The sequence below is a fragment of the Hypoxylon trugodes genome (assembly GCF_022578975.1).
Source record: "Hypoxylon trugodes strain CBS 135444 unplaced genomic scaffold F4822scaffold_12, whole genome shotgun sequence".
Lineage (NCBI taxonomy): Eukaryota > Fungi > Ascomycota > Sordariomycetes > Xylariales > Hypoxylaceae > Hypoxylon > Hypoxylon trugodes.
Genome location: NW_026250027.1, coordinates 493,287 through 509,807, shown reverse-complemented (window position 1 = coordinate 509,807; position 16,521 = coordinate 493,287). Strand labels below are relative to the sequence as shown.

The window sequence follows — 16,521 nt, the reverse complement described above, 5'->3', positions numbered from 1 at the left end:
TTTAACCGTGATAGATTGCTTATGCTCTATCCCTTATAATCTGACAAGGGTCCCTCATGGATGATTTGTAACATTATATCCCTTCCTTCTGAATTTTTACCCTTAAAGATAAAAAAAAGGTATATATCTTTTTCTTCCTTTATTTCTATGCTTATTGCACAGAAACCATATCTGGGAAGGTATAAAAGTCAAATGTTTATTTTAATTAACGGCAGGAATGCCATACTCGTGTCAACTATATTGAAACTCATGATTAACCCATCCTTCTTTGTTCTAACTGTGACGTTTTCAAAGAAAATTACTTTTTATTCATTGGTTTTGAAGTCTATAACCATTGTACTCATTAGAATCGAAAACATTGCAATATCCTGGAGATAAATGCTTTTGACCGTGTTTCCCAGGCCCGTACTCATCTAGAGCAAGAACGTAAAGATGCAGAAGATGAACTAGTTTATCTATAAGAAAAGATAACAGAGAAGATTAGTAAGTTGCAGTAACTTTATTACTAGGAGGACTTATTAAAAAGGTGTAGTCTAGAGTTGTTAAAACTTGGTAAGGAGCAGGATACCGAGGAAGAACAGGCCCGCCTGGCAGAAGAACGGGCTTGCATTATCAAGGAACAGGTCCAAGTTAAACAGGGACATGGTGTTCCTACCTCTAAGGCTTCTTCCTTGGCCTTCCCCTCCTCCTTGTCTGGGGTAAATTTTGATCTTGGCCCGATGTCACTGTCAACTACAGCCGCATGGACCTTGGTCGGTCAAGGTTCTAACAGTGAAAACCCTTAATTAACCTCTGGACCCTATTACTTATAAGATATTTCCGTGGTTCCCAGGTATTATTCTCCTCCAAATAATCAAGCCATTTGATAAAGTACTCAATCTAATCATTAGTAATCCTAGAATCATAAATGGTTTCAACATTATATTCTTTTGGATCCTCCTCCAGTTCGACATTTCTTTTAAGTTCAACGTCTCCAGGTGCTGGTTCAAGCATAACAATATGAAACATATTGGTTCTTAATTTCATATTTGTTGGTAATTGTAGTCGATAATTTGTTCTTGAAAGGACTTTTTTAATTAAGAAGGGTCCCAGTTTCTTAAAATCTAATTTTTTGTTTGGTCTCTTAGTTTAAATTTAAGATATTTTTAATGTAGAGTGTTGCTTGTCTTGTAAGAAATAAACCTTATTTCCCTTATGTAGAATTGGTCCTTTAATTCTCTTTTTGTTATAGTATGTTATTATTTTGTGTTGTAGAAATTTAAGACATTATTTGAGTTTAGTTTGCAGTGTCAGGATTCTGACAGCAAACATTTCTATTCTAGATGGTACTGTTTTCAATTTTGGGGTAGCCTTGTTTGTTAATGGTTCTTGTTCTATATTTGTTTATTGTCTATATAGTGTTTCCTGTGGTGACATCCTGGTGGTATCGCTGACCAAAGTATTGTATGAGGATATAGCGAGTGGTAAAAGTTCCACCTAGTTATCTTGTTTATAGTCAACGTAACTCTGTAGGTATTGTTCCAATGTTTGATTTAGTTGCTCTGTTTGGCCATTAGTCTAAAGATAAGTCATTGTAGAAAACTTCTGTTTAACCCCCAGTTTTTTTATTAGGCCAACCCAAAATTTTAAGGTAAAAAGTTTGTCTCTATCTGAAATAATCCTCTTTGGTAGCCCGTGTCTGTTAAAGACCTTTTTAATAAATTTGAAAGCCAAATCTTTAGTTGTATAGGTTTCTTTAAATGGCATAAAATATCTGTATTTTGTAAATTTATCAATGATAACCCATATGCCATTATATTCCTTCTTGGTTACCGGATGTTATGATTTGGATAGTTTGGTGATAAAATCCCATGTAATAGTATCCTATGGTCTATCTGGAATGTTAATGGGTTGTAAAAGCCTATATGGTTTATGTCTGGCTTCCTTAATCCTGTTGTAAATGTTATAATTCAAGATAACCTTTTTGATTATTCCCCTAATTCCCAGGAAGTTATATACTTCCTGTAATCGTACAACTGTCTTAAAGATTCCCAAGTGTCCATGTAGAAGGTGTTTGTGTATCTCTCATACAAATTCTTCCTGTAGTGTTGGTGGTATGTAGGTTTTCCCATTATATGATATCATATCCTTAATGATGAAATCCTATATTAATAGAGTATCCTTAATTTGTAAGGTTTCTTTCTTAATCCTTTGTTCCCATTCATATTATGGTTTGATCAGATATACCGCCGACAATACTAAAGTGCCGTTGGATGTTTCCTGGAATATTACCCTTTCTTCTCTAACCTCTTTAATACTGAAACCCTCTGGTCTACTGAGAGTGTCCACCTGAATATTCTCTTTTCCCTTAATATGGTGAATCTTAAAGTTAAAATGTGTAAGATCATCTACCCACCATGATTATCTACTACTAAGAACCTTAGTAATCATGAGAAACTTAAGATTACAATAATCCAAATAGATCTCCAAAGGTTTAGCAATTCCTGATACCCATGGTCTCCACTCCTTCAATGCTTAATAAATAACCATTAATTCTTGGTCATATGTTTTATATTTCATTTTTGATCCCTTAAAAATTTTGGAAAAATAGGCGATTGGATGCCATTTTCCATCATCTTCCAATTGCTCCAATGTTGTTCCTATTGTTCTATTTGAGGCATTGGTATGTAGTTATTTCCTTTTGTTTGGGCTGGGTAGCTTTATTACTGGATCTTTTGTTACAATCTTCTTCATTTCTTGGAATGCTTTTTCTGTTTCTTATATCCATTTAAAATCCTTTGGATTTTTGACATGTATTATAGCCATTATTGATTCCATGATTTTCCTGAAATCCTTAATTAAGGCTTTGTTGTAGTTGTAGAAACTGTGGAAGGTTTGTATTCCCGTGATGATTTTTGGGGTTAGCCATTCCCTTATTATGGATATTTTGGATTTCTGGATTTTGATTTTTCTTGGAGAAATTGTATATCCAAGATAGTTAAGTTTTTAAATGAAAAAATCATTCTTATCTAGGTCTATGAAAAGTTTAGCTTTTCTTAGGGCTTTAAGTACTTCGTGTACATCTTTCTCATGTTGTTTTTTGGTTCTTGAATGGATTAGAATGTCGTCTAAGTATACAAAAGTGTTCTTTCTGAGGAATTATTGTAGAACATCCTGGATCATTTGTTGAAAGGTGGCTGATGTATTTGTAAATCCAAATAGCATTACCAGACATTCAAAATGACCGTGCAATGTTCTAATAGCTATCTTCCATTTGTCTCTTTCAGTAATTTGTATAAGGTTGAAAGCAAACTTCAGATCTAATGATGTGAATCATTTGTCATTACCTATTTCTTCTTTTAGGCTCTTAATGTATGGTAGAGGATGCCCATCTTTAACCATAATCTCATTTAGTTGTTGGTAATCATAGATATCCCTCTATACTACTTTTCCTTCCTTGTTTAGCTTAGGTATCCCATCCTTGTTCTTTTTAGATACTAAGAAAATTGGGTATCCTGCTGATGATTTTGATTTTTGTATAAACCCTCTTGCCTCCTTATCTTGGAGTATAACACGTAGGGCTTTGGATTTATTCTGACTTAATCTATAAATTTGGTGTAGTTTTGGATGTTTCCCTTCCTTTAATATTATTTTATGGTTATATTGATTATATTCCGGTACGCCTATATCCATATCTGGATTATCCTGGAATAATTTTGGAAACATTTTTATATATTTTTCTTTGATTTTAATTTGTTTTTGATCATTTGATTCTTTGATATCCATATGTCATATCATAAGGCATAGAGGTACAGAATGTTCCTTTGTAAGATTGCCTATTTGCACTTGCTATAATTACTATTTCGATTTGTTTGAGTTGGCCTTTTTCCAATACTCAGGGGTTGAATCTTTTTCTGGTTTATCCTAATAAAATTGATCTTGCATTCAATCAATTCTTGGATTGCTAGTTCTGAGCTACGTCTTTCCTAAAATTAATTTATAGTTTGTGTCAATAAGATCAAAAGATACTAACTCCTGGTATCCTTGGATTAAGATAGAGAGAGCTGTAGTTTCTCTCTTGATTTTTCCTCCATCGTAGGTAATGAAGCTTTTGTCGATGTTGCTGACTTGGTAAGGCATTTTCTTTTTTTGATACAGTATTCCATATATATTGACCAATCTTAGATGGATCAAATTAACTGTATATCCTGAGTCAATCAGGGCATTAAATTTATATTCTTTCCATATTATCTTTATGATTAAGTGGGGTCCTTTGGTTGTTCCTACTGAACATACTGGCTTAACCTTGTTTAATATTGTCTATAGGATTTTCAACAGTTTTTCCACCATATCCTACTATTTATTAATTATATCAATCATTCTTTGTGACAGGTTTACTAGTTATTCAGTTTTTTTTTGGAAAGCTGTAGTCTTACTTTCTAAATGTTATATTTCCCTTTAAGACTGGTCAATCATCTCCCTGTATCGTAGTAATATCTGTTCGTAATGTCCACCCAGGATAGCATTTAGATACTGGGCCATTTGCTTCAGATATCCGCGAACAGGTTTAGTTAGGGTGATTTTGCCTTGTTTTTCTTTGTAAAGTATTGCGTGGGAGATCCTATGCATATTCCTATAACATCATCGCACAAATTCCCAATCCCATCCATTTCTAATTACCCCCTTATAATCCAAATCTTCAAATGTTTTCAGGGTAAATAGTTCCGGTATTCCTTGTCCTTTAAATATTCTTCTAGCAATGTTTTTGTGGGTTCTCCCGTAATTCCATCTCCTGCATTTTCGGGTCCGTACTTTGTTGCTTTTAGATGTATATCTTGGGTCCATTGGGTTACCAAGATTGTAATAATAATAGTCCATTTGCTTAATTAGCCATATGTGGTATATTAATTCCGGTTCGGGGATTCGATTCTATCCTTCCTCATCATTAGAATCTTATCAGTCCCATATCACCTGCTGGTGTAGTTGTGTTCTATCGAAGTGTGTTAGAACAACATTTTTATCTAGTAGTAATATAGCAGAGATGTTTTGGTTGTTAATCTATATTGAAAACATCATTTTTCTTTTTATTTTTCTTTCCATGTTCCAGTCCACGTCCCATAATGGCCTTTGTTCATTCGAAGAAGAGCTGGATTCCTCTGAAGAGATATTCATTTCTTCTTCTTTGGAATCCCTTATGCTTATTGTACTAAGATTCCATAACTGATTTATTTGGTCCATGAAACTCTCCATTTCTATTTATTAGGTGGCTTTGTTATAGTCCAATGATGGGTTTTCCTATTCTTCTTCTTCTTTGAGAATGTCGAATATTCCTAAGGTTAAGGATCCTAATATTGTCGTTATTGCATTAGCTGATCTTCTTTTTGGGACTTGTGGCTATTTCTTGGGTTTCTTACATTAGCTTTTATAATATCCCATTTCTTGGTAATTATAGTACTTGACCTTACTCAAATCCTTCTTAGGTTTCTTATCATTACTAATTATGTTTAGGCTCTAAATCTTGACAGGTTCCCTTTTTCCCTGATTTTTCATTACTTTAGAACCTCTCTTTTTCTTATTATATCTTTTATATAACCTATTATTGTGAAGAATTACCCTGGTCATATATTCATCGATAATGACAGGTTGTTCTTCTTTAAAAAATTCATCTTTTACCCAGGTAGCCACTCCCTTATAAAGATAATTGAATTATGCATCTTCAGGTAATTACCCTATAGCTGCAAGTTGTTTGAATTCTGCCACGTAGAATGCAACTTACCCCTTCTGTCTGAGGTGACAGATGGCCTTCCGTGTTTCTTCTTTTTTGAGTGGTTTGCCAAACATCATCCACATTTTACTTTCAAAATGTTCATATAGCTTAAAGACATATTAAGACTCCTCTGATTCTTCCTTGGTGATGTTGAAATGATTTTCCAGAATGGGTTGAAACTATGTAAGGGCAGTTCCACTCAAGAACTGAGTAACAACAAACATCTATTATTCCTCTTGTGGTAGGTTTTCCTTATAAAAAGATAGATAGAGTTTTACATGTATGAGCCAGTCCTCAATATCTAAAGTTCCATTGTAGGTTGGCAGGTCCGCTGGTTTATATCCCTTAACAAGCAGGAAAGGGGTTACTATTCTTTCCCTTCTTGATTGGGGATCTCTGCCTCCCTCTTTCTTCTTATCCTTTCCATTATTATCATTATCATCATCTGGAGGTCCAGGGGGTGCCGGTTACTAAGAGATTCCCAATAGGGATCCTTCAGGGGCCTTTCCTAATCTAGCCTCCTTCAAGATCAACTCCTTTTCAAGCCTTTTAATCTCCCTAAGGGCAGCCACTACTCTGGCTTGCCAGTCAGGGGCCTCTTCTTCCTCCTGGTTATCTCCTCCTGTTCTGACATTGATTTCCTCCTGTGTTTCCGACTCCGGGACTTACGAGCGTGTCTTAAGAGGCACCATTCTGTCAATGAGTTGGAGTACCTCCTTTATTGGTGGCAGGTCCTGAGTGATATGAATAGGTGTAGGTGTTCTAGGCAGTGATGGACTGGGCTGTTATAAATTACCTAAGTCCTCACTCTGGAGTTCCTCTTCATCTGACTCTTCTTCACTTTCCAGGTCAGGGTCTACCAGTTCATTCCACATCTAATCATAGTATCCCTTAAAAGATAATTCTTGGAAGATATGGAGGTTTTCTATTCTATCTTTAAAGATTAATAAAACAAGAAAAGGTTCAACTAATGGTGGTAAAGGGATGTCCTGTAGATGGCTCATACCATTTCTTAACCTAGTACTGATACTGATCAAAGAGTTATCAAAATATGACAAACCTATGCCTCAGAGAGGTATAATCATTACTAGATTGGCTAATCCAGGGTTTTCTTGATTTAAAGATAACAATATTAATAATAAATTAAATAGTTAAATATGTTCTATTCGTCAAAGAAGCTTAAAATCCTCTCACTATACTCAAAAGAATAATCTTAGATTAATAACTAAAGAACTATAAAAAAAATAATTAGATACATAGGAAATATCCATAGTTATATAATTACTCCTTCCTTCCCTCCCACCCTAAGGTTTGTTACAATATGCTACAATATGTTACAATATGTTGCGATGTGTTGCAATGTGTTGCGATGTGTTGCGATGTGCTGCGATGTGTTGCGATGTGTTACATCTTAGCATATCAATCTGGAGTTTAACCATGATAGGTTGCCTATGCTCCATCCCTTGTGATCCGACAAGGGTCCCTCATGGGTGGTTTATAACAATATTAAAAACTAATAAAATTGGGATAAGTCTATTAAGATTGATTATGTTATTAACTACTTTAATAGCCATTTAAAATTTAGCTACCTTGGAATTAATGTTCTATATTTCTTCTATAATGATTTTATAAGCCCTGTAGATGAGGCCATGGTATTCCTCAATCTTATTAATAGACCAATACACTTTTACTAATACCTGGTGACAGGTGACTCCAGCAAGACATGCTTCATTTTAGAATTCGACATTGTTAAAGTTAATGTCAGCATCATGAATAATAATATCCAGGGGTTTTAGGTAGGTATTAATCTAACATTACTTTAATACTTTTTAGGTTTCTTTGACAAACATATTCCTTAAAAATTATACTACCTGGAAATTAATGGTTATATTAATAATATAAAAGATAAACCATTTATTTAAGTATATAATATTAATAATTACTTTATAATTAAAGTTTATATCTAGATTCTTCATTATAAACTTAAATCTTTATAAAACTTTTTTTTTAATTTAATAATAGTGACAGAATTTATTAATCTTTTTAATATTATTAATATTGATATTATAACCAATCTTATCTAATAAATTATATAATTTACTAACTAATAGATAACCAAATCAAATATAAATACATTATAATTTAATTTTAATAAAAAATGTTATATCCTTAAGTTAGAATTATAAATGTCCCTATTTTTAAATAATGTTGATGATTACACCGTTTTTACAAATTAATTAATTAGTAACATTATTAAGATATACCCCAAATCAATCCATATCCTTAATTGAAAATAGAAATGGGATATCCGTATCTATGATGTAGAAATTCATATAACCGAAAAAGATATTTACCACAGCAGTTCCCAGAGATCCAATAAGTAATCCATTTCCAAACCTAATGTTGACTTCTCTGGTATAATTACCATCTAATTCCAGTTAATGGTTTGGATGTTCCTTAATAAAGGCTTAATATTAGCCTTTTTTAATTATTAATATATAAGCAGCTTTAATATCTAATATAACTCCTTAAAAAATATCTTTATTATATTAATTTAAAAAGAAAATAATATTAGGTTAAAAATTAATTTTAGAAAATAAAGTAATAATATAATATTAAAAAATTTAATTAAACAAATATATAACAATCATATACTATTAATCTATAAATTCCTCATTATCTAAGATTAAGCTGTTTATTTCCTCTTGTTCAGGCTTTACATCCAAGCTTTCAAATCCCTCATAATCTACCAGGAATGCAACATAATTATCCTTAAGGGGGCATCTTTTTATTTTTCATTAGATATAAGCTTTTTTATATTCCCATTCCAAATGTTTAATAAACCAATATCTTTTTTTCTTATAAACCCAATATTAACACTTCCATACCCTTAGCAATTATTATTTAGGAAAGAATTTACCACTTTTATTACTATAATAATATTTATAATTAATATAATAAATATTAATGTTATCATTATTGTTATTATCAGTAAATAAATATTATTATGTTTCCTTCATAATCTTGTAAGTGTCAATGGATGTTCAAAACTTGCTTACCAGATCTTTAAAATAGATAACAAATTTAAAAAAAATATGTTATAATTGAAAAATGAAATAACAAATATGGTATACTATTATAATTAACTACTATTCCTTTTTAAAGTCTGGTCTTAATGTCTTCTAACATAAGGAAAACTTATCTAACATAATTTAAAACATTTCTAAATCACTCTTTCCTTCATTCTGCTTTTCTGCCTTGACACTGAAGAATGTGGTGGCTATCTAATCATAATGGTATTAAATCTTATTTTATTCTATATCAAAATATTATTACATAGTAAAATACATATTAACAAATATCCAATGTCAAAGAATACTATATAAAAAATAAATAATTACCTATTCTAATAAAATTATTAAGAATATTATATAGAATTATAATTATCTAATCCTACTAATATAATAAATATCTAGAAAAAACCTAAATTTATCTTCCAGAATATCATATACCTTATCTATAAAATTATTTTCCTTATTCTAAATCTTTTTAAATTACCTTATAATAATTAATAAGCATATTTTATTAGATATCTTAACTAATAAAATAACATAAAATATAAATCCTTATTAATTACTAACAGGTATAATAATTTAATCAAATAATAAATCAAATCCTAAAATAAATCCTAGAACCATTTGAAAAGAGGAAATATAGCCTCCTAAGACATCTATAAACTTTGGTTCCTTAGTTGAAAATATTATTAAAAAGGATTATTATCTAGAAAATTATTTAGATCCTAAAGGAATATTAATTTAGATATCTAAAAAAGATATAAATTATATATTCTTTCTAATTATTAAATATGGTAATATAGGTTATTATTAGTTATATCTTAAATAATAAAGATAGAGATTAAAAGAAAGAAGATAATTAAAATAATTAATATAAGGTGGATAACCTGGAAAATAAGGATATTAATATAAATATTTTATATTAATATTATTTAGAAGATTTGATATAATTTATATAAGAGATATAGGCTATCTTGGATAAGGAGGGAGTTAGGTGTTAAAGGGGGGTGAAGGCTAGGTATTAAAGGAATGTTAAATATTATAAAAAAAAGGATAAAATTGGATATTAAAGGGGGATAAGATCTTTTTAAAGGATGAAAGGTTATTAGATATTATTAATATATTATATATTAATTAAGGCCTAAGGGTTTGGCTATAATTAATTAGAATTAATTATTAAGGTATGAGGTAGGGAGGAGGGGGTTGGTTAGTACCATAATTAAAGAATTGATATAAAAGATTAAATAATAGATTAATTAAAGTTATATTTTTAATGATTTACCTTATTAATATTGTAGGTTGGTTAATATTTGGTGAAAATGTTGGTAATTTTATTGATTTAAATTGAATTAAATGGATTAATATTTTTTGAAGATAAACCGGTTTTTATTCCATATTATGGATCAATGTTTTTTATATTAATGTATTAGGCCATTTGGTTTTGGTTATTTTTAATTTGGTTAAATCCTATGTTGGTAGTTGGGATTGTGTAATGAGATTGGCTAAGGCTGCTACAAAGTTGATGTTATGTTTTTTAATATAAATATCTTTTTGTATTAATGTAATCTTAAGGGTTGTATAAAGTATTTTGGGTATGGTTTTGAAATTTATTTTCATGAATCTTTGGAAGTATTTTTGGTATTGTTTAAATATTTCTTTTGTTATTTGGTATGTTTTTGATTTGTTATTTGTTTTGTTAAAGTTTTTAAGGGTGAGAAATATTTAAATTATTTTTTGGATATTTGTGGTTATTGATGGGATAATTTTTGTTTAGTTTATGATTATATGGTTAAATGATTGAATGAGAATAGTTTTTTATTTTTAAAGATGGTTAAGGAATTGTATGAGGGTAATTATATTTTCTTTTTTAGTGTTTTATTATGTAGCTGTTTGTTATGATATGTTATGTGGTTGTCGTATAATGGCCTGTGTAGAACTTTCTACTTGGTTATTAGATATATTAAGAATTGATGAAGTGAAGTAGGTGGAAGAAAGGAGTTGGTATTGTTTGTATTATTATAATGGGGTTTTTTAGTTATTGTGATAATGACTTTTTTAATTTTGTTAATTTATGTTATTAACTGTTTAGTAATATTGATTAGTGTTGGTAGGTATATATGTAAATGAAATGAAATAATAATAGTAAATGAAGAAAGTATAGGATAAGATTGGTATTATATTATTATTTAAAGAAGAAAGATTTATTTATTTAAATAAATAAGAAGGTAATTTATTTAAAGAGAATTATAATAATTAAGTAGATCACATGTTTTTCATCTATATAACCATCATTATTAAATTAATAATATTAACAAAAGTTTTATTATTTATGATAAAGGAAAAATCAAAAAAGAAATTATAACTCTCTTTATCTTAATCTAAAGACACTAGGAATTAATATTCTTCAATTTTATTAATATAAATTATAAGCTAATTTTAAAGAAAACATAGCTTAGAATTAACAACCTAAAAATTAATTAAATACATAATCAACTCTATTAAGATAAGCCAGAAAAAGATTCAGCCCCTAAACATCAGAAAGAAACTGATTCAAATAAATTGAAATAATAATTATAGAAATTACAAATAAACAACCTCATGAAGGAACATTCCATACCTTTATACCTTATAATATAACATATAGATAATAAAGAATTAAATAATTAAAAATAAATCAAAATTAAAGAAAAATATATCAAAATATTCCTAAAATTATTTTAAGATAATTTAAATATAAATACAGGTATATTAGAATATAATTAATATAACCATAAAATTATATTAAAAGAAAAAGAATATTTAAAATTATATTAAATTTATAAATTAAGTTAAAATGATGGTTATATGACAACATAGCCTATTATACTTTAGTACCTTTATATATAAATAGGTAGATTCTTATACATAACCTCAAGGAAGACTTTTTCTTCCTTAGACATCATAATATACATTGTTTTACCTTCATTATTTTGTTTTATTTATTATATTATTTTTCATTTACATATATACCTACTAATATTGATCAATATTATTAAATATTAATAATATAAATTAATAAGGTTAAAAGAATTATTACCATTTTAATTGGAAGAATATCCTATAGTAATATAAATGATAAAAATATCTTTCTTCCATATATATTTATTATCGTCAACCATGTTGGAAAGAAAGTAACCAGAGATTTCAATATAAGATGCTATTTAATAATTTATAAAGCAATTATTTATATTTTTAATAGACTTATAAAACTTTAATCTTGAATTGATAACCGCCAGAGAAGAATTGGTTGACTTATTAAGAATAATTATAAAATAATCCCTTTCTTTGGTTAATTAATTTGATTTTATAGTAATTAAATGGTAATAATTTAACCCAGATATGGCAAATATCTATAAAAAGATAATATGGATATTAATGACACTTATAAAATTCAAGATAATGGATATAAGTTCATTTAATATTTAAATAATAAAAGAAATCTTCTAAGATTATTAAGAATGGTTTAGGGGTTTTATAGTTAATAATTTTAAAATAATATTACTGACCTGGTATTGGTGTCCTGATATCTGGCATCCTAGCATGTAACATTAGCCCGAGATCTTTAGCCAGTAAGCCAAGACATTAGCCTATTACATACTGTGTTATGCAGTTAATATACTTTACATAAAGTGGGCATTTTATTACCTAATTAATTTTTGTAATTGTGATTGTACTTTATTTATTTTGAAAATATATCACCTTTTGGTCCCCTTTAAGGTTAATATTGGTTTTAAGTAAATAAATTAACGAAATGGAAAAATAATATATTATATTTAATTTGGTTATTTGGTTATATTTAATATGGTATTTTTAAAAGAGCTTATATAATGATATGGTTTTAAAATAATTTAATAAATGATCTTAATTAATTTATATCTGACACTAATACAGTTATAATCCTTAATCTAAGTTAGGAGAAGTTGCATATATATTTTTATATTTTATTTATATGGATTATGGTCTTTATTTTTAAGGTTATTATTATTTTTATCTTTATTTTTTTTATATGTAATTAACATGTCTAATTAATCATCTTGTTCGGATATTCCTAGTCTTTCTGTTTTTGTTATTAAAATTAACCTTAGATTTTTAACCTATATAGGCATTTATAATAACCCTCCTAAGTTGCCTGTTAAATATGATCCTTTGGAGGATGTGAAAAAAGCCGAGGAGAATAGTGGTCTTAATTTTGAGGATTATTATTGGTGCTGTATGGTATATTTTAAGCCTTACTTTCTTAAAGATGGTGTGTTGTGTCCTATTTGTTAAGCTGTTTTTTTATATCCTAATTATATATGTATTACGGACGTTACCGATCCTATGGGAGGTTCAATCGGTACCATTATTGTCGCGGCCCGCGAGCACCCTTCCGAAGTGTTCGATACACGGGTTATCGGCGTTCATTTTACCAGCACTATTAAATACAAGATTGTTCGGCGTGACATGCCCTTAATTCCTTTGGTGGAAATAAAACCGAGGGATATTTTAGACGACGATAACTTTTGGTAAAAGCCTCCCCCTATAGAATTTCCTAGTGGTGAGGTACCCCCAGATATACCATTACCTAGGAGGGTAATGGTTTTTCCTTTCCCCCCCTGAAACCCAGGATTGATATTTGGGGATTCCTGGGAATTGGATCCCTGTCATTGGGAGTATACTCCTACTAATATTAAGTGTAGGGGAGTATATCACATAGCATCTTGTGCTATATATTTACAGCGTATTTTATGGTGTAAATTAAAGAATCTTAATATCAAAAAGGTTAGAGAAGAAAAGGTAATATTTTAAGAAATGTTTAATAATATTTTAATATTATTAATAATATATTTAATTAAATTATAACACAAATAAGAACAAAGAATTAAAAAAGAAATCTTATAAATTAAAAATATTTTATTAATATAAGATTTCATTATTAAAGATATGATATTATATAATAAGAAAATTTATATATTATTAACATTATAGGAAAAATTCATATAAAAAATATATAAACATCTTTTATATAAATATTTAAGAATCTTTAAAACAATTATATAACTATAAGAAATATATGATTTTCCAAGAATAAAAAGAATAATCAAAAAGGTTATCTTAAACTATAATATCTATAATAAAGTTAAAAGAATTAAACATAAACTATATAGGTTTCTATAATCCATTAAAGTTCCAGATAAATTATAAGATATTATTATATAAGATTTTATTATTAAATTACCCAAATCATAATATCCAATAATCAAAAAAGAATATAATAATATATAGATTATTACTAATAAATTTATAAAATATAGATACTTTATATCATTTAAAAAAACCTATATAACCAAAGATTTAACTTTTAAATTTATTAAAAAAAATCTTTAACAAACATAGATTATTAAGGAAGATTATTTCAAATAAGGATAAATTCTTTACCTCGAAATTTTGGATTAATTTAATAAAAAGGTTGGGGGTTAAATAGAAATTTTTTATAATAATTTATCCTTAGATTAATGGCTAAATGGAATAATTAAACCAGATATTGGAGTAATATTTATAAAGTTATATTAATTATAAATAAGATAATTAAATAAAATTTTTATTATTTATTATATCTTTATATAATATTTTAATAAATAATATTACTAAAATGTTATCATAGGAAACATTATATGAATAATAAGTAGATATAAAATATAAACCATTAATAAATAAGGTTACCTTAAAATTAGAAATAATATCATCTTAAATAAAAATGTTTATTATTAGAATTTTAATATTATAAACTAAACTTAAATAACATTTTGAATTCTTATAAGAATAAATAACAATATATTATAATAAAAAGAGAATTAAAGGACCAATTTTATGCAAAAGAAATAAGGTTTATCTTTTATAAAATAAATAATATTCGATATTGAAGATACCATAGATTTGAACTAAGAGACCAAGCAAAAAATTGGATTTTAAGAAATTAAGACCTTTTTTAATTAAAAAAGCCTTTTTAAATATAAATTATTATTTATAATTATTAATAAATATAAAATTAAAAACTAATATATTCCATATTATTATGTTTAAACCAGTATCCAAAAATGTTAAATTTAAAGGAAATATTGAATTAGAAGAAGACCTAGAAGAATATGATATCAAAGCTATTCAGGATTCTAGAATCATTAATAATCAGATCAAATACTTTATTAAATAATTTAATTATTTAGAAGAAAATAATATCTGGGAACTATAGGAATATTTTATAAATGAGAAGGTTTAGAAATTAATCAAAAATTTCCATCACTAAAACCTAGATCAACTAATGGTGGCAAATCAAAGTTTACATCTTTAAAGGAAAAGTTGGAGAAGGAATTAATTATAGAAATTATATTAGTTTATACCTTAATGTTATATTATTATTCCTTTATTAAATATTGCTTCTTTTTTGATTATTCTTGTTCTTTTAGCTTTTCTAAGCTTTAAAAACCACATTAAAACATCTTTAGGCCTTTTTCTTTTAACAATTCTTTTTATTATCTAAGTTATTTAATATAAATTAAGGCCTTAACCATTTTGGTATAAAAATGTTTAAAGGCCTTTTTAGCTTGATGTTCTTAAGCAAATAATTGTTTTTCCTTATTCTTAAATTAGGAAAAGGAATTAATAAAGATACTTATCCTATCATATTAATAATAATATAAAACATATTCATTATATTTTTTAAATATCCTAATTATCATTATATATTTAAAATTATGATTAAAATAATATAAATATAATATAATATCTATATTAAAATCAATCTTATTAATCTATATTAAAAACTCTATATATTTCTATTCTTAATTAATATATTTACATTTTATGGATAGATTGGTAGACATAATAAGAATTGAATTAGAAGGGACCTACCAGGAAAAAAAATCTTCAAAAATAAAAGAACTAAAGAGGGAAAAAATAATGTTACAAACCATATAGGCCTACAAAAATATAAAATCTTGGAGGAAACCTTTTTCCTTATTGAAATAAGGTAATAATAGTAAGAATATATAACATATAATATGGATGAATATAGATAAAGATATCCAATCTCATCTAGTGAATATAATATAGATAAATATGGATAAATATATCTAGTCTTATCTAACAAATATAATAAGGGATAAATATAAATAAGGAAATCTAATCTTATCTATAAAGAAGGTAATAATAGGGAATATTTATATAATTATCATAATTCTCCTATATATTTAATTATTCTTTTATTATTTTTTAATTATTAATTTAAGATTATTCTTTTAGATATAATAAGAGGATTTTAAGCCTTTTTAATGAACAGAATTAACTTAATTATTTAACCTATTATTAATATTGTTATCTTTAAATTAAGAAACCTTGGATTAGCCAATCCAGTAATGATTATACCTCTTTAAGGGATAGGTTTGTCATAGTTATATATTTCCTATAATCATATAACTATCTTAAAAATTCCCAAATATCCATATAAAAGATATTTATATATCTCTCATATAAATTTTTCTTATAATATTAATAATATATAGGTTTTTCCATTATATAATACCATATCTTTAATAATAAAATCTTATATTAATAAAATATCTTTAATTTATAAGATTTCTTTTTTAATCCTTTATTTCCATTCATATTATAATTTAATCAAATATA

General features: G+C 27.2%; 1 protein-coding gene across 1 annotated transcript; it reads right to left on the bottom strand.

Moving 5' to 3' along the window:
• Positions 1–309: 309 nt before the first annotated feature.
• F4822DRAFT_435004 (uncharacterized protein) lies at positions 310–644 on the bottom strand (the record flags this gene model as incomplete). The annotated part of the gene is made up of 2 exons (XM_051462109.1): positions 310–446; positions 569–644. 2 exons carry the CDS (start codon positions 642–644, stop codon positions 310–312), a joined length of 213 nt encoding a protein of 70 aa, XP_051308854.1.
• Between the last annotated feature and the right edge of the window lie 15,877 nt (positions 645–16,521).